Genomic DNA, 24472 nt, shown 5'->3' with positions numbered 1-24472 from the left:
GATTTTTATAGTCCACTGATTCACCCCCCCTCTCAGTGGCCATCACTGTTCAACAGGGTCTTCAATATGCAATAGCAGAGGGGGTTAGTTTCATGGATTATAAGGCAATACTAAAGCCTATAAAGTGCAGAACATAAAATCTCAAAACATATTAAATAGTTAGTTCTCTCTAAAATGGGAAAAACAATCTGAAAGCCCATGGAAGTTTGCTGCCATGCATACAAGTAAGAAAATAGAAGGAAAAAAAAAACCATTCTTTGCTGCTTACCTTTGGTGGGGAAGAGATGAACTGTTTGAGTTGCTGCTTGACATGGTTAGAGCTCCCTCTCAGACTGCTCTCTCTGACTCTCTCTCGCCAGGTAGATAGATAGAGTATAAATGAGGGGCAGAGGAATAGCAGATCATGTCCTTGTACAAGTACTGTCTAAGGCCCTCCAGGACCACTCACATGGAATCCACTCCTGCGGATTCCAGTGATTAGGATTAAGACGAGTCCAAATCATGTCCTTGTTCACGTACATGAGTTGCTGTCCTTGTTTTCTTACTAAGTGACACGTGGATTTCCATTAACCTGTTATCTTCTCTGCCTCCACTCCACCATTTATTAAACCCCTTAGCCGACTCGTAACGATTATACCGATTTGATACAAGGCTACAACAAATAGAATAGCACCATGTGGCTGACCTTACCAATAAAGATTTAAAAAATAAAATATTGGTAAAATTGGTATCGGATTGCTTCCCAATCGATACCAATATGAATCGCCTAATTCAGATGATCCAATATCGGTACCCTGCCCCGTTCCATCCTTCCATGCCCCACCTCAACCTCCTTTCTAATCGTTATTGGTATCGTCATCCACATGACACGATCCCAATTGTTGTAGCATTGTCTCGAATCGGTATCGATCGAGACCGTTAAATTGTCCAAGCAACAAAAGAGTTGCAATGAGATTAAATAAAATTTAAAATAAATAACAATCCAAATAATGGATATTGAATAAAAAATTAAGAGAAACAGAAGTAAGAGTAAATAATAAACGAGAGATAGAAGAAGGGGTTCACAGGATCAGTTGTGAGTCGGCCACATTCAAATTTATTTTTTCAATCTTTATTGGTATGGTCAGGGCTATTGTATTTGTTGCAACATTGTATCAAATCAGTATCGGTCGAGCCCGTTAAACCCCAAGTACTTGAGTTGCAATGGGATTAAATAAAAAGTTAAAATAAATAAAACAATCCAAATAATGGATGTTAAATAAAAAATAAAAAAAAAATAGAAATTAAATTAAATACTAAATGAGAGATTGAACACCGTATCAAATCGGTATCGGCCAAACCATTAAATCCAAGTACATGAGTCGCAATGGGATTAAATAAAAAATTAAAATAAATAAAACAATTTAAACAATAGATTTTAAATAAAAATAAAAAAGAAAAATTATAAATAGAAATAAGATTAAATAATAAATGACAGAGAGAAAAGGAATAGAGACGATAGACTCATTATGAGTCGACTAAGGGGTTCAATAAAAGGGGTTCAATAATGTATGGGTAGAAGGGATCCACGGATCCGTTCAAAAGTAGGTGTTCAGACCATTCCCAATTTTCTTAAAACTAAAGGTTTTTAGAGGTCCAATAATTTTAGTTATGTTATTCCACGTCCAAGATCCCTTTTTAGAAACTGTTCTAGGATAAAAAATGGAAGTATGGGGGAAGTAGCGGGCTTTTGAGGACCCGAACCCACAGGGTATTGTCGTTTGTCAAAAGTCTCCAGCTCAGTTTCAATAGAAGAGCCTCATTATGAATTCTAGCTCTTCTAAAACCAACGCCTTCGACGGTACCGGTTGGGGATACGGGTAGTCCCTTTACTTTTGACTATACTGTCCTCTCGGCGCTTGGTGGCAACTTCACCACCCCAACGCCTTCCCTGTTCTCTGTTGCCGAAGATCTTCATTGGGCTTTTCCTGAGTCTGTTGTGCAGCCACAGGCGCCACTACAACAGCCTGTATGGTCGGATCAAGGGGCCCCCATGCCTTCGACCTTTGCTGGTTGGGGACCTAGCCCTAGCACTCGGCCTACCGGTCCACCTACCTCTGCCTCACTCTTTGCAGCAAGCTCATTCAGCTCCAATATGTTTGTTGGCTCCACTCAGTTCTCTCCCCCCTCCAAGAAAAGAAAAATCACTTTGTCTGAGTTCAGCAGCTCCACCCTCTCTGAATTCTCGGCAATCAAGGATATGCTCACTTCTGCTCTTTTGTCCTCCTCGGATCCTCGTATGCTCATCTCCCTGGCTAAAGATTGGCTCTCTGAAATAGCACCCTCTCATTCTGGAAGCATGGTTTCTACTGGTTTTTTGACCCACTGAGCTTTGCCTTCACTGTTGCTGGTCCAGTCACTCCCTCGTCGATGCAGGTAAGTGATTTCACCCTTCCTCTTGCAGATTTTTATAAGTTTTGGTGTAGTTTCTTTATTGTTCTGTTGTCTTTTGCTTGGTGTTGGTTTTCTCTTGATATTAAAGCTACAAAACGCTGCTTCATTCCTAGAAGGTTTTTCTATCTTTTTTCCCACTTGCCTGTCTTTATGTATATTATTTCCTGCTTTACTTGTTTCTGTTTCACTCTGATCTTGCTTTGCACCATGATCATTCTTTCCTGGAATGTTAGGGGTATGAATAATGCATTTACTTAGCACTGTTTAACTCAACCTCTCCAAAAAACTAAACCAGACCTTGTGTTCTTATGTGAAACAAAATGTGTCTCCCATGAAACATTAAAATTCAATTTCCTTCATTCAAATTATAAGACTGTTTCAACTATTGGAAGCACTGGTACCAAGGGACGACAGGGTGGCTTGTGGATACTAGCCCATCCTAATTTAACTATCTTGGTTTGTTTCACCCTCCCAAACTTTGTGACTGTCAAGGTTGAACAACCACTTGGACCCCCTGTGTGTATTATTTTCTTATATTCCCCCCCCCCCCCTGCATCTGATAGGTGTGGGGTTTGGGAAGCCCTCTCAACACTTGTCTCCACGATCCCCTCCCCCTTTACTACCATTGGTGATTTCAATGAGGTTCTCTCCCCATCTGATAAATTTGGAGGATCCCCCTTCTCCACCCACCCATCGACACAGGCCCTTCTCAATTTCATTTTTTATCACAACCTCGAGATCCTTACACCCTCAGGGTCTTGATTTACATGGTCCAACAAACAAAAGCCCTCTAGGCTGATCAGGGAATGCCTCGACAGGGCATTAGCCTCTCCTAGATGGATCACAAAATTTCCCCTCTCACAACTATCCAAACTTCCTTCTGTAGGATCTGACCATAACCCTATCTATCTTGATACTGCACCAACCAAGAGGACTTTTAGGAAACTTTTTCACTTTCAGGCTGCTTGGGCATGTCACTCAGATTTTCTACCCTTCTGCTCACTTAAGTGGGCGTCTCTGTCAACTGAGCCACTTCATCTTAAACTTATGGCTCTTTCCAGGCTCCTTTCTTCCTGGAACAAATCTGTTTTTGGGCATATTTCTGCACTAAAAAGGCATTACTTTGAAAACTTCCTTATGACTGAGGATTCCATGGCCACCCTGGACAACTATCACACCCTTCGTATCCTCCATTCTAAATTACTTTGGATCTCGGCGGCTGAGGAATTGTTTTGGTTACAAAAATCACGGCAGTCTTTTATTAAAGATGGGGATAGAAATACTAAGTTCTATCATGCGGTGTCTAAGTCCAACTTAAGGAAACACTGCATTTCTTTTCTTTTGGATGACCAAGGTAATAAAGTGGATGACCCTAGACTCATTGCGCAAATGTTTTTGGCGCACCTTGAATCAATTTTTAGATCCTCTCCAACCCTCTTGACACCTCCTTTGTAGAGTGCCTGTTTCCCCCGCTGTTCACTTCTCAATCGGTTGCCCACTTAACCCTCCCTCCCGATTTATGTGAAATTAAAAAGGCTGTTTTCTCGAGCGGAGCTTTTAAAGCCCCTGGGTCGGATGGTTTCCAGGCGTGTTTCTACCAACAGTGTTGGGACTTTATTTGGGAGGATGTGGTTAGTTTTGTCCGAACTTTTTTCAATACTGTGGCACTCCCTCCTGGGTGCAATCACACTTTGTTCTGTATGATACCCAAATCTAAGAATGCTACGACAATGGTGGACTTCAAACCCATTAGCCTCTGTAATGTTAGTTACGAAATTATTGCAAAAATCATGGCCAACCGACTCAAACCCTTACTGCCTTCTATTGTCTCCCCTTTCCAGGAGGCTTTTATGGCTGGCCGACAAATTGGGGATAACATTGCCATAGCCCAGGAAATCTTTTAGTATTTAAAGCAACATAAAGGAAAAATTGGCTTTACAGCTTGTTTGAGTTAAAATAAAACCGCAAGCGTACGGGTCAATCGTAGCTACGGGTCGAACACGAGGAGATATACGCCACTCTATTTAACTAACTTAAAAGTAATGCAAAATGAACCAAATTAAAGTGTTAAATTAAACTAATTAAACTAACGAAAATCAATGCATCCTAACTCATAAGCATCTAACAAAATTAAGGGATTAAATCGGGCCCTAACACATGAGCATCTAACCTATCGAACTAAAGAGAATTGAAAGGAATAAAAATGCAGCCACACATACTAACCACATAAAAAGAAATAAGGGAATAAAAATGCATCCATAAACTACAACCATATAAAATTAAAATAAAAGAAATAGAGGGGGAAGAAGAAGAAGATAGAGAGAGATAGAGGAGATGGAGAATGAGATTGAGAGTTTAGATAGTAAAACCTGGATGTGCTTGCATGAATGTAAATGAAAAGCTTGAATACTTGCATAAACTTACCATGGCCTCCTCTTCTAAATCTTCAAGTCTTGTCATCAACTTAAGAACTTAGACTAGAAGGCTTAAAACCTAAACTAGAATTAAGAAATTACAACCCAATTGAAGACTTAAATTGAAATTAAAGCATAAACTAAACCTATTATAACCATTAACTAAAAATTATAAAAGCAAACTAGAACTTAGAAAAGCCAAAAATCACAAATTAGAAGGAGAAGAAGAGAAGAAATTTCACTAAGTGAATGAGCAAATTTTTACAAGAGAGGTAGGGGGTATTTATAGGTGGAAGAGAGAGAAGAGAGAAGATGGAAGTGTAGGAGAAATATTCCCAAGAAAAGAGAATATTCTCTTCTCTTTCCTCTTTACAATGCCTTGAATCCTAAGAAAAAGAAAAAAATAGAAAGAAGAAGAAGAGAAGATTGTTTACATAGAGCCTTCTATTTCTAGAAAATAAACTTCCAATTTTAACAAGTGCTTCCTTTTCTTTGTAGATATCTTCTCAAGTAATAAAATCAAAGCATCTTTGATTTTTCAACCTTCCATAGATGAGAAAATATAAATCTATCCCAAGTAGAATTTAGAAGTGCCCTTGAGAAGTTGGAGGAGAGAGAGAGTAAGGGTGATGACTAGGATTCCTTCAAGAATAAATAAAATACCCATTCTGTCCTTCAAAAACGTGGAGCATGGGGTGCTTATCTAGGTCTCACCATTGTATTCCTTGCGAAAAATCATACAAAATAGACCCAAATTTCATCCAATTCGGAGTTGGGGAGCCCAAGATATCTCAAGTTGAAGTTGGACTGTCCGGAGCCTTCCAAATGGAATCTTTCGGGTACAGTAAAGTAACTTCTGATAATTTCATTAAGGCCCCTAAAATCCGAACTTCCGTTTCACTTTGTTCCCATCCGACTGTCAATAATTATAAATAAACCCCTGCAGACCATTTTCACGCATCGTTACGGAAACGGCCATAACTTCTTCGCTTCAACTCGGAATTAAGCGCGTTTGAACCATTACGAGGCTGACTCGATGGGCTATGCATCCATTTACACTTCTAAAAAGCTTAAAAACATCTCCTTAGCATCATCTCCTTCATTTTCACAAGAATTCACCTAAACCCTGAAAAGCACAAGAAAGCACCGAGTAACTCTGTCCAATGTGGTAAAATGTATAATTTATGCCCTAAAATTTCACACATAAATGTGCTCATCACAGCTGTCAAACTAGACATGTCCAAAGCCTATGACAAGGTTGAATGACAATTAATTTCCAACCTCCTCAAAATTTTGGGGTTTGATGATCATTGGATCTCTCTGGTAATGGCTCTTATAACTACAACCTCTTTCTCTTTTAAGCTGCAGGGGAGTTCTTTTGGTCATCTTATTCCTCAGAGGGGGTTGCGCCAAGGCTGTCCCCTAAGTCCATACCTTTTCCTCTTAACTATGGAAGTCCTTTCCAGATTGCTAGGAGCTTACAGGGAGATTGGCCTTTTCAAAGGCATTAAAATTGCACGCACTGCACCTGAAATATCCCACTTGCTTTTTGCTAATGATACTTTCATTTTTTGTCAAGGTACAAAGGATGATTTCTTAACTATTAAGTCAGTCTTTGATCTATTTTTAGATATTACAGGGCAAGAAATTAATTTTGGAAAAAATGGCATCTTCTTTAGCAAAGGGGTAGGATTGGAGAGAAAAAAACAGCTATGCAACCTACTTAGGATGAAGGAAATGACCACTAAATCTGTCTATTTAGGAACTAGGCTGTGTCATTCTAAATCTAAGCATAAAGACCTTAGTACCTTGGTGGATAGAATGCACTCTAAGCTCTCTATTTGGAAGGCGAATCTTCTCTCCTATGCTGGAAGAAGAGTTTTGATTCAATTTGTTTTGGCCTCAACTCCTGCATATCATATGTCCCATTTTCTTCTACCTCAAAGGATGTGCCAAGATTTGGATAGAATCTACCTTCGGTTTTGGAATAATGACCATGGAGACAGGACTCGCTAGTTGGTTGGGACTCTATTTGTAAGCCCACTGCACTTGACGGACTAGGCCTCTGCAAATCTAGGGTCCACAATAGAGCCCTAATACTTAAACTTGGGTGGAGACTTTTAACTGAACCATCTTCTATCTGGGCCAGAATCCTCAAGGGTAGGTATTTCCCTAAGTCTTCCATCTTTGACCCTAAAACTGGGCGCAAGAGAGGGTCCTGGACTTGGAACAGCATCTCTAAGATCCTCCCAGACTTAAAGACCATCTCTTTCCGCTGAATTGGGAATGGAAAAGCTACTTGCTGTTGGCATGATCCATGGGTCCCTATGGGGGCAGGTAAGTCCATACTGTTAGAAAAGGAAACTTGGTGGGTGAATATTGAATATTCAACCCAATATTTGATTCCCCTAGCAATGCATATCTTTCCTATTAGAGAAAGATTGGATGGGTAGATAATTGAGTCACAATTAGTAACTCAATATATCACACCCATGTGAGCAAGCATTTTTGGGGATTTTGTGAGACAAATATATATTATTTGTGGAATTGCAAAATCAGAAGAAGGATACACAAGAACCCAAAAAACACAGAGCTCTCTCTTCCTCCTAGAAACCGTCCTCTCCCTCTCTTGGTGTTTGATCCTAGAGGTGGTCCAAGCTTTTGTGTTCTTGGAACTTTGGAGGAGATAGCTTAACCGTGGTGGGAACGCATAGCCTGCATGGGGTGTGGAACGATCGCAAAAGGGCTATCATTGATTGGAGGTCTTGCATCTATGAGGCTTAGGTAATAATCGATCCCTGCATTGTTTCATTGTTTGAGAATGACTTCTCCCATCGATATCATGATCTTTTGTTTTTGTTTCTGCTGCGATCGATCTTTGATTGCTAACATTGGCATCAGAGCCTCGTTATCGATGGGGCTGTTTTCTCTTCTCCATTATGCATGTGGTGCTCTTAATTTTTTTAATCAGTCTTTTATTAAAAAAAAAAAAAAAAATTCGAGGGGATTGAGATGCATGGGAAGGAGGGGCCGCGGGCTTGTTGCTTGCGCGCGACCCTCCCCACCACATGCACCCCAACCCCCTCCCCCTTTGCTGTGGCTTGCCCTCCCTTACGCGCACCATGGCTGCCTGCCACGTGCGCGGTTTGGCAGCCCTGCCGCGTGTGGTGATGCATATGTGCCTTTGTGCACTTTATGTATGTGATCTTCTCTTGTTTATGTTTTTGATTTGGCTATTTTATGTAACAGTTTTTCAAATAATAAAAAAAAATTTTCTGGTTTGCTTTATTGGGAAGATCTCTTGGAGAAGATGGGTGGAAAGATTCATTCATTCACCCACCTTTCCCAATGTGCATAATGGCTTATGATATTTTTATGGTTTAATAATTTTATTATAAGCATGTATGTGATTATTATGTGGGGGCATGTGATATAACCATTATGACATAAGTTGTCATGGTAATGGCTATGTGATGCATATGACCATAGTGCTACTGGTTGTCATGGTAATGGCCATGTGATGCACATAATCATTATCACATAAGTTGTCATGGTAATGGTTGTATGATGGGTGCATTGGATGCACATGATCATAGTGACTTCGATTGTCCTGGCAATAATGATTTTATGTGTTTTTGACATTTTTCACATAAAACATTGGAATATTAATTTTTGAGCATCATATGTGTAATGAGGACCATAGTTATGGGATTTAAAAAAATTACATGCATTAGATGGATGTGTGTGGTAGGCATGGCATGGATGTGACTTGATATGTATTTCCTTCTTTATCCTCCAGGCAATCCAATTTGGTGGACTGGTTTCCTGTCTTGTAATTTTATTTGAAAGGGTTGTAATAATTTTTGAGTTGTATTTTCAATTATTTATTGTAATCTCTTGGAGATCGTGATGAGATCGGGATCGTTGATCAAGGATCTTGTAGGGTAGTAGGAGAGATGGTTGAAGGAAGGACTTGCTCACTTGAAGTGTCCAAATTTATTACAGTTTTGAAATTTTCTTGTAATAGTTAATTGCATATGCATTATCACACTAATTTTGCTATGTGTGGGAATAACATATGAGGCTATGATTGCTCCTATCCATTTTTAGTCAAAGTGAGTTTGTCTTAGTTATGAACTCATGTTGATTAAAGATGCTATCCCATAACCATTGGTGTTTATGTGTTTATTATTTCCATTGGATGGGTGTGCTTTTATACATTGGATGTATGTTTATGATTTAATATGCGTTCCCATTTTTCCCTCAATTTTAATACAAGTGTGATGTGGGAAACCTTGGTTGGTTGGATTCTCATGGCCTCCCTTAGTTGGTGAGTGTAGAAATGTTATTGATCCACCCTTGTAGATGTCGATAGGATAATATTTTGATGAATTGGTGAAATTATCTGCACCCATCTCACATGTGATAGGTAGAGAATGTGGTCAGTAGTATGTGCGCTATGATAATAGGCATTAACCCACAAACACCATAGTTCCCTCCAAAATTAAGGGTAAACACTTGACTTGAGTGTATGTCAGCCGATAGGAATGGGTATGACACTTAGGTGGCCAACTACATTGGAAGTCTAAGTGAAGGACAGAATAGTCCACCAAACCAAGATGCGAATGATGAACTCCGATAAGCTAAGTCAGGAGCATGAGGGTTGGTCGTTTCCAATTCATGCCCTACAAGCTAGAGGGAAGCTTGGGGTGTGATTGACCATTGATTGTTCCTACCCCAGTTATTTCAATGGTTGTCGATCATGCTAATTATTATTTTTGTACATCATGTAGATTTAAAAAAATGTCAACCCAAATGAACTATGCCGCCTTATCAAAGACCATGTTTTGACTGCCCAAACTATGTTGGATCGGAGGAGGAACATCAAGTTATTCTCGTCTGCAGAAGGTCTAATGTCCGCCCGGATGAAGAAGAGCCTGAATTCCCTAATGAGGAGAACCCTGATTCTAAGATGGCCTATGAGTTGTTTCTCTCTAAGGCAAAACTCCCGTGTTGAGTTCTCTAGAGAAGACCATCGCGATTCGGCCAAGGATCTATACTTGACCAAGGACATGATGGAGGAGTTGAAGGAGATGTATGGGAGAGAAGAAAGACATGTCCATCATCAAACACTCCTCCATAGCACGAAGATGACTCAAGGTACTCCGGTTATTGACCATGTCATGAAAATGCGAACTTCTTCCTTGAACGAGAACATTGGGACATCCTTCAAGCTGAATTATAAGACAGATGTCATCTTCTACTCATTGCCTTAGGAGACCTACGGATCGTTTATTGATTATAACATGAATAAACTCTCCGTGGAACTCCGAGGAACATGTTGGAAGAAGTGGAAGGAATCCAAGAAGGAAAGTGGAGGTCTTGACTACAGAGGACAAGTCTTCTTCCTTCAAGCCCAAGGGCAAAAAGAAGAAAAAGAAGGTTAACAAGGGCAAAACCCCTAAGGTTGGCAACAAGGGAATTCAGAAGAACAAGGGCAAGGGGACTTGTTTCTATTGTAAGAAGGATGGACATTGGAAGAAGGAATGTCATGCTTTCCTGGCTGCTCAGAAAAAGAAGCAGGAGAAATAGGAAGAAGATATTTCTGAAACCTTGGTCCTTTATGAGTCTAATTTGTCAGAGGAACCTACTAACACATGGTTGGTGGACTTGGGGTCTACCACCCATATTTGTAACTTGTTGCAGGGGTTCAAGCTGACAAGAAGACTGAGTAAAGATGAAGTTCGTTTGCGAACGGGTACGAGTGCTAAGGCCATTACTGAGGCTGTTGGAGATTTTAATTTAGTTTTTGATAATAGTACTTTAGTTTTGAGAGATTGTTTTTATGTTCTTCATTTTAGAAGGAACATTATTTCTGTTAGTAGGCTTGTTTTGGATGGTTATATTTTTCTCTTTGGTAATAAATTAACTATTTGGTTGAATAATTCTTTTATTGGTTCTGACCTACTGGATAACGGATTACTGGATAACGGATTATATCTCTTAAAACCGGTAGTAGAGGTAAATGAGATCTCCAATAATTCTTTAAAAAGAAAATCAGCCCAAGATAATTCAACATATCTTTGGCACTTGAGGTTAGGTCATATTGGAGTAGAAAGGATAAACAGGTTGGTGAAGGATGGGCATTTGAAATCATTGAAGGTAGAGCCTTACCCAACCTGTGAGTCGTGTCTACAAGGAAAGATGACCAAGAAACCCTTCTCTAATAAGGGAAGAAGAGCCGAAGCAGTGTTAAAATTTATACACTTAGATGTATGTGGACCCATTAACGTTCCGGCGAGGTATGGTTATGAATACTTCGTGACCTTCACTGATGACTATTCTCGTTATGGTTATATTTACTTGATACACCGCAAGTCGGAAACCTTTAATAAATTCAAGGAATTTCGGGCGGAGGTTGAAAAATAGTTGGGTAATTGCATCAAGTGCCTCCGATCTGATCAAGGAGGAGAGTACTTATCAGATGAGTTCAGGGACTATCTGAAAGAAGCTGGGATCATAACCCAGTTGACTGCCCTAGGGACACCTCAACAGAATGGAGTTTCAGAAAGGAGGAACCGAACCTTGTTAGACATGGTTCGATCCATGTTGAGTTATTCAGAACTGCCATTGAGTTTTTGGGGTTTCGCATTAGAAACTGCCATCTATATACTTAACAGGGTACCAACAAAGTCTGTGACCAAAACACCTTTTGAGTTATGGTATCGACGTAAGCCAAGTCTTCAACATCTTAAGGTGTGGGGTTGCATAGCACATGTAAGGAAACAACAGACAGATAAGTTGGAATCCTGAACAGATAGATGCTATTTCTTGGGATACCCTAAGACTACGATAGGCACAAAATGAACCCTACTATCAAATCATTTATTTGATAACCAACTAATTTTGTACAGTAAACAAGGAGATCAATGGAAGAAGCATGGTTACAAATCAATTTCCTTTCTTTCACAATCTCATACTCATTGTTTTGTTCCAATTCCCCTTACAACTAGAAATTTGCTCACTAATATTAAAATCAATGGATAATCAATTTACCTATTCATAACCTTATACTCAATGATTTTTTTTATCGGTTTCATTCGGTTCGATTTTTGGTTTGTTATCGATCAGCCCAGGGTGGGCCAGCCGGTCCCATCATACCCAGCCCAAAACCAATCCAATAAGGATCGGTTTGGTTCAATCTGGTTTTTCGGTCGGCTTCATCGGTCTTAACGGTTCGGGCTAGGTTTTGACACCCTTAGGAGTGGGGGAAGGGGAGATGTATGCACTGGACTAAGTTGGGCTGGGTCGAGGAGAAACTTATAAATTTTACATAAAATAACACTATAATAAAATATATTATCACTTATTTTCTTCATATATAATATATTATATAACAAAATATGTGTCACATTTAAAATTTATAATCTATGTAGTATATCAATATATATTTTATAGTATAACTTAAATCCGGGTAGGGCTGGGCCGGGTCGAGCTCAGCCCAAGGCCTCAACCTTGGCTTGACCCGACCAGACCCTAACTTAGGACTAGAAATTTCCAGTACTGATTTGCCCTCAGAGCCAAGTATCTCAGTCCAGCCCTTGTTCGGGCTCAGGGCGGGTTCAGGCCGACGGCCAAACTTGCATCCTGATGAAGATGTATAGTAGGACATTTTTGTCAACGACAAAAAGAAAGACCCAAAAATCAAAACATCATTAATCATACTTTTATATATAATAGTATATAGTATGGTATGCTATGATATTATTTATGCTTAAGCCCATGTGGTAATATTCACTTCTCCAGCCGTATATATGCCATCCTCTGGACCTTTTGTTGGTTTTAAATTAAGTTTTTAAAACAAATTAAGATTCAAAATAGGTTTAAATACAAAATCAGTTTTATTATATTTATCTCTTTATTTACTTATCACTTCAATTCTTTTTGGAGACATTTATGTCTCTTCATGTTGATTCTTAAGGTGCTACATAGCCTTCCTTTGAAGCTTCTTGAGAAAAGAAAAACTCTATTATGTTAATGGATTAGTAAATCCATAGTCTTAATTCTCATCTTAATTCCCCCTCTTAAAGACATCTCTTTATTCCTCCTTCTCAATGCATATTCCTACCAATATAAATAGGGGAGAAGGGCCTATCCTTTTTAAGGAGCAATCAATAAATCAAGTCCTTCTTGAGAGTAATCAAGTCATCTTAAGATTAATCAAATCCCTATGAAGATTAATCAAGTCTCTCTTGAAATGAATCAAGTCTCTTTTGAAATGAATCAAGTCTCATTTGAGATTGATCAAGTCTCTCTTGAGATGAATTCCGCTTTGTGTCATGTGCATGCACGTATTGCATGTTATTATTTATTCTTATTGTTGAGTTTTGGAAGTAATACTATTATAAGTATTTTCCTTTTAGTTTGAGCACAAACCTGTAGTAATCGAAGGGGTCTAGTAGTCGAGTGCACGATTACTGGGGGAGCCAATGGACTGTTTTATCTTGGAGGCCGATTCGCATATTCCCGGTTGTAACGTAGGGGGCGTCTACGGTCTTAAGGACAGTGTCAAGTGACACGACTCAGCCCACAAATTTTCTAACATAATTTTTGATTACAGGTTCCTGAAAGAGACAATGCAAGTAATTGTTTGAAAACTCTTACAGTAAAAATAACTTTCAACTCATTTATGTTTGATCTCTCAATATTCTGACATATAATTTGTTACACCTCTAAATTAAAGACATAAAGACATATTGGTTTAATTCTCATAAATTATGTCTAATATTGATCACATAACAGACTTGTGGGCAAGGTGGCATTGGTGACCGGCGGTGCAACTGGAATCTGTGAGAGTATTGTACATCTCTTCCACAAGCATGGTGCCAAAGTATTTATTGTGGATGTCAAAGACAGCCATGGCCAGCATCTATGTGAAGCCCTTGGAGGTGACCAAAATGTGTGTTACATCCATGGTAATGTCACTAAAGAAGACGATATCCGTCGTGCCATTGACCCCACGGTCGACAAATTTGGCACCCTCGACATTATGGTTAACAATGCTGGCGTCTCTGGCCAACCGATCCCGGACATTCGCAACGTAGACATAGCTGAATTTGAGAAGGTGTTTGATGTGAATGTAAAGGGTGTCTTCATTGGAATGAAACATGTAGCTCGTGTTATGATCCCTAACTGCAAAGGCTCTATTGTTTCTATATCAAGCGTTACAAGTGCTCTTGGGGGGTTAGGCCCTCATGCATACACAGGGTCAAAGCATGCTGCTGTGGGGTTAACAAAGAACATAGCTGCTGAGTTAGGGGCTTATGGGATAAGAGTGAACTATGTATCACCCTATGCTGTATGTACAGATCTGTCATTGGCTCACTTACCTGAGGATGAGAGGACTAAGGATGCTAAAGTTGGATTCCATGCTTTTGTTGGGAAATTAGCCAATCTACAAGGTATTAATTTAACGGTAGATGATGTAGCTGATGCAGTGCTTTACATGGCTAGTGATGAAGCAAGGTATATCAGTGGGACCAACCTTATGATCGATGGTGGTTTCACATGTGTTAATCATTCACTTAGGGTATTCCGGTGAGACTGGTCATATTAAGAAAATGTCTTAGTGACCCTAAAATTTGATTAGGTTTTATAAAAACTTATCACTCTTTTTTCTCATTTTGAAATGTCTGGTAATTGGCACAATCGTCTCTCAACACTCAACAGTCAACACACAAAACGATCCCCCTTTTTTTTTTGTTTTTTTATTTTGTTTTAATAGCTTCTAGAGTGCTGCTCTTGTAGATTGTTAATATTAATATGTAGATGGAGGTGCGTGGTGGACGATCATCATGTCAACTTGGTTGTTACTTTAATCATGATGATCGATGATGGACCCATTCAATCAATTAATCAATCAATGGTCGAAGATGTTGATGAGGAGTTTCATTCATTCATTCAACAATAATAACAAGTAGTGTTTAAAACATAGAGACCTTAAACCCAAGAGAGGAGTGATCTTATAGTGAAACTTAATTTATGGAAAGTGGAAGTGTTTTGGTGGGTGAGGTGGCGCTGCCGGATGGGGGGGGGAAGCTACCGAAAAGTGGTAAACAATTGAGAATTCTTGACTTCTTCAAGCCTATGACTAAAGAGGTGGCTGGGCTTCAGCAGGAGAAGGAGACACCTTGTGGTGAGGGAGGTGGTACCCCTGTCAGGCCCCCTCTGGTGAAATCTTTCGCTCGAGCAGTGAGAGGTCCTCTACTTGTAATGGCTGATCTTCCGAACCCGATAAAAGCAGGAAACTTTACCAAGGTTATCATTACCCAAGAGGCTTATGAGGAAGAGTTAAAGGGTTGCAGTTGGAAGGTAGGGTGACCCTCTCGCCGTTGGGCAAAGGGTTCTTCCTGGCCCTGTTTGAATTGGAAGGAGATATGGTAAAACTGTGGAAAAGGGGATCGTTGAGGTTGGGTTCGCAGGCTATCTCTTTCCAATGATGGAGGCCTTGTTTTAACTTTCAGGACAAGGCAGCGACGATGAAACGGGTCTGGATCAGATTTCCAAACCTCCCTCTCGAGTACTGGCATGAAAAAATTCCTTTCTCTATGGCCAAGGCGGCAGGGAGACCGGTGGCGATCGATAGGAGAACCCAACATCTGATGTTTGGTAAGTATGCCAGGGTCCTGGTAGAGGTTGATAGGGAGAGCGAGAGAGTTGGAGATATTCAAGTTGAGAACCTTCAACCTGGCGCGAGTGATCCCTTCTGGTTTCAGCAAACTATAGTGTTTGAAGATGAGTTGGAGTGGTGTGGGCTGTGCAAGAAAGTGGGGCATTCCTTGGAGAAATGTCGTGCTAAAGGTGACGCAGAGATTCAGGTGGATGATTTGGGAGATGGCCGGAGTAACAGGGACACCGGTGAGAGGGAGGGTGACAAGGGTCGCCGACGATGAAGGAGAAAGGAGCGTGGTCATGCCAGCTCACCCCAAGAGAATCGTGATGATTTAGGAAACCAAAATCAAGGAGTTGGTGGAGACCCTCAGTTTCCTATTTTGGAGGATTGTACATGGAATGTGGAGTCCGTTAGGGGAAGGCAAAATCCTAATAGTACTCTGGGCAAGCCTAGTAACGCACAGTTGGTTAACCACATGGCGATTGAGGAGGTTGGTAATTTAGGTGTGGGTGGGGGCACGTTAGAAGTGGTATTGCACCCTGACCTTGGCCCTTAGGCTGGGTCTCTGGTTGTTGGTGGGTCGGACACAAACTTTGGATCAGAATCCGAGCCCGGGTTTGATTCGACTGACGACAGTGAACACGCAAATAGGTGTGAAGAGGTGGAGGGTGGAAGGGACTCTGGTGATCAATGCTTTGCTCCTGATTTGCAAGAGAATGTCATTACGTCTATTGGCCCTACGCAAGTGAGAGCTGGGGAGGTTGTGATTCACCACGGAAGTGTCGAGGCAATTGACAATGCTATCATGGCTTTAGAAAAGGCTGATGCTGAGAAAAAGCTGATGCTGTGCTATTGAGTAAAGCAAAGGGCAAACATAGAGAGGAGCAGGCTACCAGGAAGTCGGCTCGGATGGGTAAAAAAATACGTTATTAATGCGTGCTTTTTACTGGAACATTAGAGGGATTAAGAGGGCAGCTGCTAGGACTGCCTTGAGAAGCTTTATTAAAGAAAAAAACCCAGATATTGTTTGTATTGCTGAGCCGATGGTGGATGCGTCTAGTTTCCCTTTGCTGTTCTTTAATAAGCTGGGCTTTGAGGCAGATTTTTTTGTCAACAAGCGCCTCAACAAAGTCCCTAACCTTTGGGTGGTGTGGAAGCAAGGTCTCTCAAAGCCCTCGGTGGTGATGGATTCGGAACAGCAGTTAACAGTGACAGTTGATTGGGTTCATAGGAAAGTTCAATTGAGTTTTATTCATGCAAAATGCTTGAGAGCGCAAAGAAGAGACTTGCGGATGGAACTGGGTGCGATGGCACCTCTGGATTCGTTACCTTGGCTTGTTGTTGGGGACTTCAATGCAACTCTTGAATCGCATGAAAAAAAAGGTTTGGGGGCTTTTAGTTTGGGGTCGACTGCGGAGTTCGGAGCAATGGTGGATGCATGTTCGCTCAGGCCTGTCCCCTCCCAGGGGCATAAGTACACTTGGACGAATAACAGAAGGTGTGGTCATGTTTCTGCTGTCTTGGATAGGAGCTTTTGTAATGACTCATGGCTTGCGGCTTTTGGGGATTGTTCGCAACTAGTGCTCACTGAGACTGTTTCTAATCATGCTCCGTTGCTTGTGGTGTCTGAATCGATTGCAAGGCCTGCTAACTCCCTCTTCCAGTTTCAGAGATTTTGGTTGGAGCATCAGTCCTTCATGGGCGTGGTGGAAGCTTCGTGGAAGGAGTGGATCAGTGACTCTTCTCCGTTTGTGTTGGCTCAAAAATTGAAAAGACTTAAGCCTACTCTGAGGGCGTGGGCTAGAGAGAATTTTCCTAACTTTGAGGTTCAGATGCGAACAACTAAGACTGCGTTGGAGTCGGTGCAGGCTGAGATTGATAGAGTAGGGATGACCGACTAGTTGTTTGCTTGTGAGAGCGATGCGAAAATGGCCTACTCTAGGGCAATGGAGGGATATGAGAAGCTTTAGGCTGAGAAATCCAAGGTAAAAAGGAGGACTCTGGGTGATAGATGTAGTAAGTTCTTCCATCTCACTAAGAAATTGAGGCGTGCTAGAAATACCATTCGTACTTTGAAGAAGGCTAATGGTGAGGTGCTCGTCGATCAGGATCTGATCAAACACCACGTGGTGGACTTTTTAGAGAATTTTCATAAGGCGGTGGAGGTGACAGAGCATGCGGAACTTCTGGATCGTGTGCCCCTGGTGTTGGAGGAAGCGGATATTTTTCGTATGGACTTAGTCCCGTGTGAGTCAGAGATTCAAGCGACTGTGTGGGATTTGGATGCGGACAGTGCTCCAGGGCCTAATGGCTTCCCAGGTGCCTTCTTTAGAGCTTGTTGGGAGTTGGTTGGTTCGGATGTGTGTAAAGCAGTGTGCTTCTTTTTTTCCTCTAGCCACATCCCTGCTGGGATTAACAACTGCCTTCTGGCCTTGATCCCCAAGGTTGATGGTGCTGCTTCTCTAGATAAGTTCAGACCGTTATGCATGGGGAATTTCTTTTGTAAAATTCTGTCCAAAATTAAGGCGCGCCGGTTGGAAGGAGTCCTCGCTAGGCTAATCTCGGAGGAACAAGGTGCATTTCAGAAAGGGAAGGTTATCCATGAAAACATTGCCTTAGCGTCTGAGCTTGCTAATGTGATGCCTATGGCTATCAGAGGAGGGGGTTTGGGGTTGAAGATCGATATCCAAAAGGCCTATGACACGATTTCGTGGGACTTTATATTCAAAGTGCTGCGAAAATTTGGTTTTTTGAAAAGATGGATTAATTGGCTGAGGATTCTGCTCTCCTCCACAAGAATTTCGGTTCTTGTAAATGGAGGTTCGGTGGGCTTCTTCGGTGTTGAACGGGGGTTGCGTCAGGGGGATCCTATCTCTCCCATGATTTTCATTATTGCGGAGGAAGTTCTCTATAGAGGGTTATCTGCCTTGTTGGAAAAAAAAAGTATTAAATTTCTTCATGGTCCTAAGGGTGTGCGCACGCCGGGACATTGCCTTTTCGCAGATGATATTTTTATTTTCACTAATGTTTCTATCAGGTATGTAAGGAACCTTAAGGATTTTCTTTGCAGATACCAAGAGTTGTCTGGGCAGCGCATTAATCTAGAAAAGAGCAAACTTTTCCTGGGTCCCATCCCTCCTCAGAGATGCCAGGCGATCGTGGAGGTGCTTCAGATGCCGATCTGTAACTTCCCTACTAGATACCTCAGGGTGGAAATCTCGAAGGGTCATGTCAGGAAAAATATGCTGCTACCTGTGCTTGACAGAGTGTGTAATAGACTTGCAGGGTGGAAAGGTAAACTCCTCTCGATGGCGGGGTGTGTTGAGCTAGTGAAGTCAGTGGTGTCGAGCATGCCTATTCATAGCTTCTCAGTGTACTGGTGGCCTTCGTCTATGATTGTTACTTGGGAACGTTGGATGAGGAATTTTATCTGGGCTGGTGATGCGGAGACTACTAAGGCCATTACTGTAGGGTGGGATAAAATTTGCAAACCTAAGGACGAAGGGGGTTTTGGGATCAAGCGCCTCAGGGATGTCAATAAGGCCATGCTTAGTAAACTAACCTGGAAAATCAGAAATGAGGCCTCTATTTCCTGGACTTTTTTGAGCCACCGCTTCGTCAATAAGTGGGGAATATTTGGCCAGGGTATAGGGCCTCTTCAATATGGCCGGGTGTTAGAAGGATGTGGAGCTTTGTGTCGGCTAACGAACGCTGGATCTTGGGGAACGACAAGAAGATAAAATTTTGGACTGATAAATGGTTGGGGCCGAATTCTATTAAAGAAGTTACTAGGCTCGATGATGCTTTCTTCAGGAACGAGGGGACCAGAGTGGGTGATTTTATTGAGGCCGGTGGTTAGAGGCTTCCTACGGTTAGATCGACTGCCTTGATCGAGATGTTCAAAGTGATTAAAAGCACTGATATTCCTTGTTATGATGTGGAGGATTCGGTGTGTTGGGGCCCTTCGAAATCGAGTGATTTCACTACGGCGTCGGCTTGGGAAGAGTTGAGATTGAAGGGTCCTAAAGCTCCTTGGGTTCAACTTGTTTGGCATAAAAACCTGCAGCCTCGTCATTCTATGTTTGGGTGGAGATTAGCGCATGAGAAGCTCCCCACAGAGGAGGAATACCAGAGATGGGGTGTTAGTTTAGCATCCAAATGCATGCTGTGTAAGAAGCAGTGCGATTCAGCCCTTCATTTGATCCTCAATTGTGAGTTTAATAATGTTGTGTGGGGGAATTTTGCTCTTGGTTTGGCATTGGTTGGAATCAGCCAGCTTCCACTGTTGATTTTTGAGATTGGTGGAAAAGAAAGCGTCGATGCACGAATGTGAAGGATCCTTGGGCTGTAGGGGTTGTTGTCACTTGTGCTACCTTATGGGAGGAGAGGAACAGAAGGCGTTACGAGAACTGTTTTCGCAGCCAAAGGCAGATTCTTGAGGTTATTAAGGGTGAGATAAGGGAATGTAAGATGGTGATTAAGGGAGTCAAGACAGTTCAAGACCTAAGCTGTGTCAGATCTCTAGGTCTGGCTACCTCTACCTCGTCTTCAAACGACATCTCTGAGATGTTCTGGTGTAAGCCTCTGCCTACTTGGATCAAAATAAATATTGATGGTAGCTCTCTTGGGAACCCTGGAAGGGCGGGAGCGGGAGGTGTTTTCCGTAATCACCAAGCGCAAGTGGTGTTTTCCTTTAGCAGGTTCTTGGGGATCTCTAGCAGCTATGCGGCGGAGTATGAGGCCCTTCTTGGTGGTCTCTCCAGTGCCAAGGAGATGGGGTTCAGAGAGCTGTGGATTGAATCCGACTCGGCTTCAGTGGTTTCGTCTATCCAGTCCTCGAACATCCCGTGGTTTGCTCGGCAGAGATGGATGGTTCTCAAGCCGTATCTGGACTCTTGCAATTGGAAAATAACTCATTGCTTCAGGGAGGCCAATTCTATAGCGGACTTCTTCGCCAAACAGGCACCGAAATTGGGTTCTTCAGTGACCAACTGTGCTCTTCCTAGACACATTGAGGATCAATTGGCTCATGATGCCATGGATCTGCTGAGATATTGGTTTTGGTAATTGAGGGATGTCCCTCCTTTGTTTGGGGTTGTTGTTTTAGTTCACTTGTGTTTGGGCTTTGTGCCTGTTGTTTTTCTTTTCCTCTTTAATCCAATGATCCTTTAGCTTAAAAAAAATGTCTGGTAATTGCGTGATGAGAATGTTGTCATTTCTTTGTAAGATAGAAACTTATCACAGACTATGAGTGAGAAACAGAGTTGTTAAAAGTGATTGAGTGGGAAAGAATCAGATACTGATGATGTTGCTATGAGGTTTGGAAGGGATTCACTTTTGTCATGCAAAGTGTATTAGACAGAGATTAAGCATCCAATTCCATAATAATGGGCATAAACTTAATTTAATTAAAATGAAATTTCTATTAGATGATTCTATAGGAGCTTCAGTGTTTCAAAGATAACAATATTAAGGAAAAAAGAACACTAACGATGTTATGTCTTGGCGTGTATCTGTGCCCGTACACAACTGCATGCGAATGACCGATATACCCCTAATCCTTTTCGCCTTTTAGGGGAGGTGCACCGATCATCCTTTTCTTCAATATTGATTAGGATCTCATATTCCAAGCAGTTGTTACAAACTCTCAAGTGCACCAACCAAACATCTCCTCCCTCTTCCCAAACAATGTTTAGTTTATTAAGTATTGCTGCTTTTGATCGCCACCTGTGAAGGAACAATTTCATTTTTTTGTAAAAGCATCTTAGGGGATTAAGATATTCATTAAAAATAGCCCCACTGTCTCTCTCTCTCTTTCGGCCCCTCTGAAGGAACAATTTCATTGTTTAAGCATCTTAGGGGCTTAAGATATTCATTATAAATGGCCTCTCTCTCTCTCTTTGTTTAAGCATCTTAGGGGCTGCAGCTTAGGGTGGCCTCTCTCTCTCTCTCTTTGTTTAAGCATCTTAGGGGCTTAAGATATTCAATATAAATGGCCTCTCTCTCTCTCTTTCTCTCTCTCTCCGAGATGAAAATAAATGATAACCTTTTGAGAAAATCTTCCTCCACATATATGACAATTTGGATCTTCTACTGTCGAGTTGTTCGGCAGGACCGTGCTGTCTAGACACGATGAGGCATGCAATGACCGCCTTACCCTTGTCCAAGCGTCTTGCCCGAGTGAGGGTAAGGCGGTCATTACATGCCTCACCATGTCTGGGCAGCACGGTCCTGCCGAGCAGCTCATCAGTAGAGGATCTGGGTCCCATATATGAACGCTCACCATACCATTCTAGGGTTTACATACATACCTTTACAAGTTTTTAGTACGTTTCCCAAAATAACCTCCATGTCATGGTTTTAATGCAATCTATCAGAATGGATTCGGTCAACTTGGAAACCGATACTCATCAAAAAAAAAAAATACTTGGAAACCGATATGGTATAGGATTGATATCGGCAAGGATCGGCCATACCAAACAAATTTGTCCATGATCCTCCTTTAAAAATAGGTTTTTTGATTGATTTACCCCTTGTTCGTATCGTATCACCGATATAGTATCGGCAACGTAGAAAACCAATATGGATCGCTCGATACCGATATTTAGAACCATGCTCCCAGTATTCTCAATAAGTGTCTAAACCTGCCATAGTGAATGGACGGTGGCTGAAGGAAAAGCTGGTCCCCTTCTTGTTTTTTCAACCCAAGAAAGAAAGAAAGAAAGAAAAAAAAAACAAAAAGATGACTATTATTAATGGGCAAATCATCACAACTTATTTATCCTGAAGGGAACCACATTCTGGTTTTGGGAGCGCATCACAACTTATATATCCTGAAGGGAATCACATTCTCTTTTTGGGAGTGTGGCCTCTGCATTAGTATGGGGATCAATGGGAATGCATACGAAAGCATCAATAAGGGTAGAATTTCCACCTTTTATAAGGATAGAATAATCATTTTATCCCATGTTGCGTCTAGGCACAAGAACTACACTCCCAGAGGTTTTTTTTTTCCCTATCTTGAATTAGGGAAAGGGTTTTCTATTTGGGAGTATAGACCCTATGCCAATAGTGGGAGCAATAGAAACGCATAAAAAAACATTAACAATTGTGGGATTTCTACCTTTCACAAGACCTGAGTGATCATTTTGGCCATGATATATGAACGTGCCGGAGCTACACTCTCGTAGAGAATCCTTTTTCCCTTTTGAATCATCACTTTACTTGTTCCTACGGTATGCTGTTGTAATAAACCGGATTCTAGGAGGCAATCAATTGTAGCCTCGAAGATATAGTACATTGAGGCCCCAACTACCAATCTTCTATGTGAAGGAATTAGCTCAAAGGAAAGAATATCCTTTATTCTGGGATATTTAGGTGTGTTTGGAAGTGCAGTGTGTACATGGCCCATGTTTTCTGTATTTTGGCTAACATCTAAAATATATTGTCCCACGCTTAAAGAGACAATGCTGACCTCCAAACACAGCCCATCTTGGATGGGATGTTCCATGGCGATCCCATGTGATGTGATCGTGACTGTGACTGTAACTTCACGAGAAAGAAGGCCTCCTTCCATATTTTGTGCCTATAATTGAGGGATAGAACATCTTTGATAGGATGTTCTATAGTGATCTGTTCTAATACCTTATTTTAATATATAATTTTTTTTGGAAAGATAACGCTCTCTGGTCGTGTGGGTGCGCAACTCCTGTGCCTAGACATTGGCCTTACAAAATGATCATTGCCTCCTTAAAAAATTGAAAATCCCTAAAAGCACGACTATCATTTTTGCAAGGCCTGGAGTCTAGCATAGGACCTACGTGCCTCACACCACCAGATAACGTTCTTTCAGGGATTTGTTCTACTTCTACCTAGTTTCTCTCACTTCCTTCAGAGCCTATGGGGTCAGATCGAAACTAAATAACTCAGCTTGTTTATGTAGACTTTTCCATAATTCAACATTGCTTTTAGATCCGAACCCGATCCAGATATGTCTGATGTTCTGATCGGGTAGGAATATCCAATCCAATTGAAATCCAAATCTATTAAACTAGATAATCATATTAGGGAGACTGTTCTCTATGCCACAGCGTAGCCTGCGCCCAGGCACATGGGCAAGGTGGTCATTGTGCCTACCCCCATGTGCCTGGACGCAAGCTGCGCTGTGGCATAGAGAACAACGCCCTATCATATTATTATTATGGTGGAGAGTTTTCTATCTGGGAGTGTGGTTCCTACACCAGCGCAAGTGCCAATAAGAACACGCATGAAAGCATCAACAAGGGCATGATTTCTGGGGTATAATCATATTATTATCATGGGGGAAAGTTTTCTATATGGGAGTGTGGTTCCTGCACTAGCACAGGTGCCAATAGGAACACACATGAAAGCATCGACAAGGGTGCCTGAGTCTAGGTGTAGGAACCATGCACGCTCCTACTACTACTATGGAAAGAGAACGCTACCTGGGCGAGTGTGTTACGCTGCCCCTTCGCCCAAATACAAGAGCAGACGAAATGATCGTCGCACTCCCAAGAAATTCCATCTTTTCATGGGGGCAAAGTGATCAGTTTGCCCACCCCTGTGTCTAGGCATCGGGGTAGCACAGGGCAAGTGCCCAAGTAATATTCTTTCTCCCTTACTATTATTACCCAAAAAAAAAAGGAAAAAGAACTCTGTACGGGAGTGTGGCCTACGCCAGCACTCTCATGAGTCTATCTCTCTCCTTCCCATATGAAAAGACACTTCTGCCCCCTTGTTTTGAGAAGGAGAGATATAGACACATGGGAGTGTTGACGTAGGCCATACTCCTGGACAGAAAACTACTTTCCAAAAAAAAAAATACAAATTACTATTTGATATATTTTTTCACCTGACAAAATTACTTTAGAATTTTAATACACACTCTCTCTCTTTCTCTGTCTCATATGTCTCTCCCCTCCTGTCCCACTTT

The 24472-nt window shown here is 41.5% G+C and overlaps 2 protein-coding genes across 3 annotated transcripts in view; both read left to right on the top strand.

Moving 5' to 3' along the window:
* Nucleotides 1-14462, top strand: part of LOC122672765 (xanthoxin dehydrogenase-like) — an 83889-nt gene extending 69427 nt beyond the window's left edge. For both annotated transcript variants that reach the window (XM_043870254.1, XM_043870253.1), the window contains exon 3: nucleotides 13650-14462. In XM_043870254.1, coding sequence (XP_043726189.1) covers nucleotides 13650-14448 — 799 coding nt within the window. In that variant the 3' untranslated portion in view covers nucleotides 14449-14462. The remainder of the gene's footprint in view (nucleotides 1-13649) is intronic.
* A 4952-nt stretch (nucleotides 14463-19414) lies between these two features.
* Nucleotides 19415-19852, top strand: LOC122672365. Its single transcript, XM_043869853.1, has one exon. The coding sequence runs from the start codon at nucleotides 19415-19417 to the stop codon at nucleotides 19850-19852; it is 438 nt and encodes a 145-aa protein (XP_043725788.1).
* The last annotated feature ends 4620 nt before the right edge of the window (nucleotides 19853-24472 follow it).

The sequence above is a fragment of the Telopea speciosissima genome, chromosome 8, assembly GCF_018873765.1.
Source record: "Telopea speciosissima isolate NSW1024214 ecotype Mountain lineage chromosome 8, Tspe_v1, whole genome shotgun sequence".
NCBI lineage: Eukaryota > Viridiplantae > Streptophyta > Magnoliopsida > Proteales > Proteaceae > Telopea > Telopea speciosissima.
This window is presented reverse-complemented; position numbering and strand designations above follow the sequence as displayed.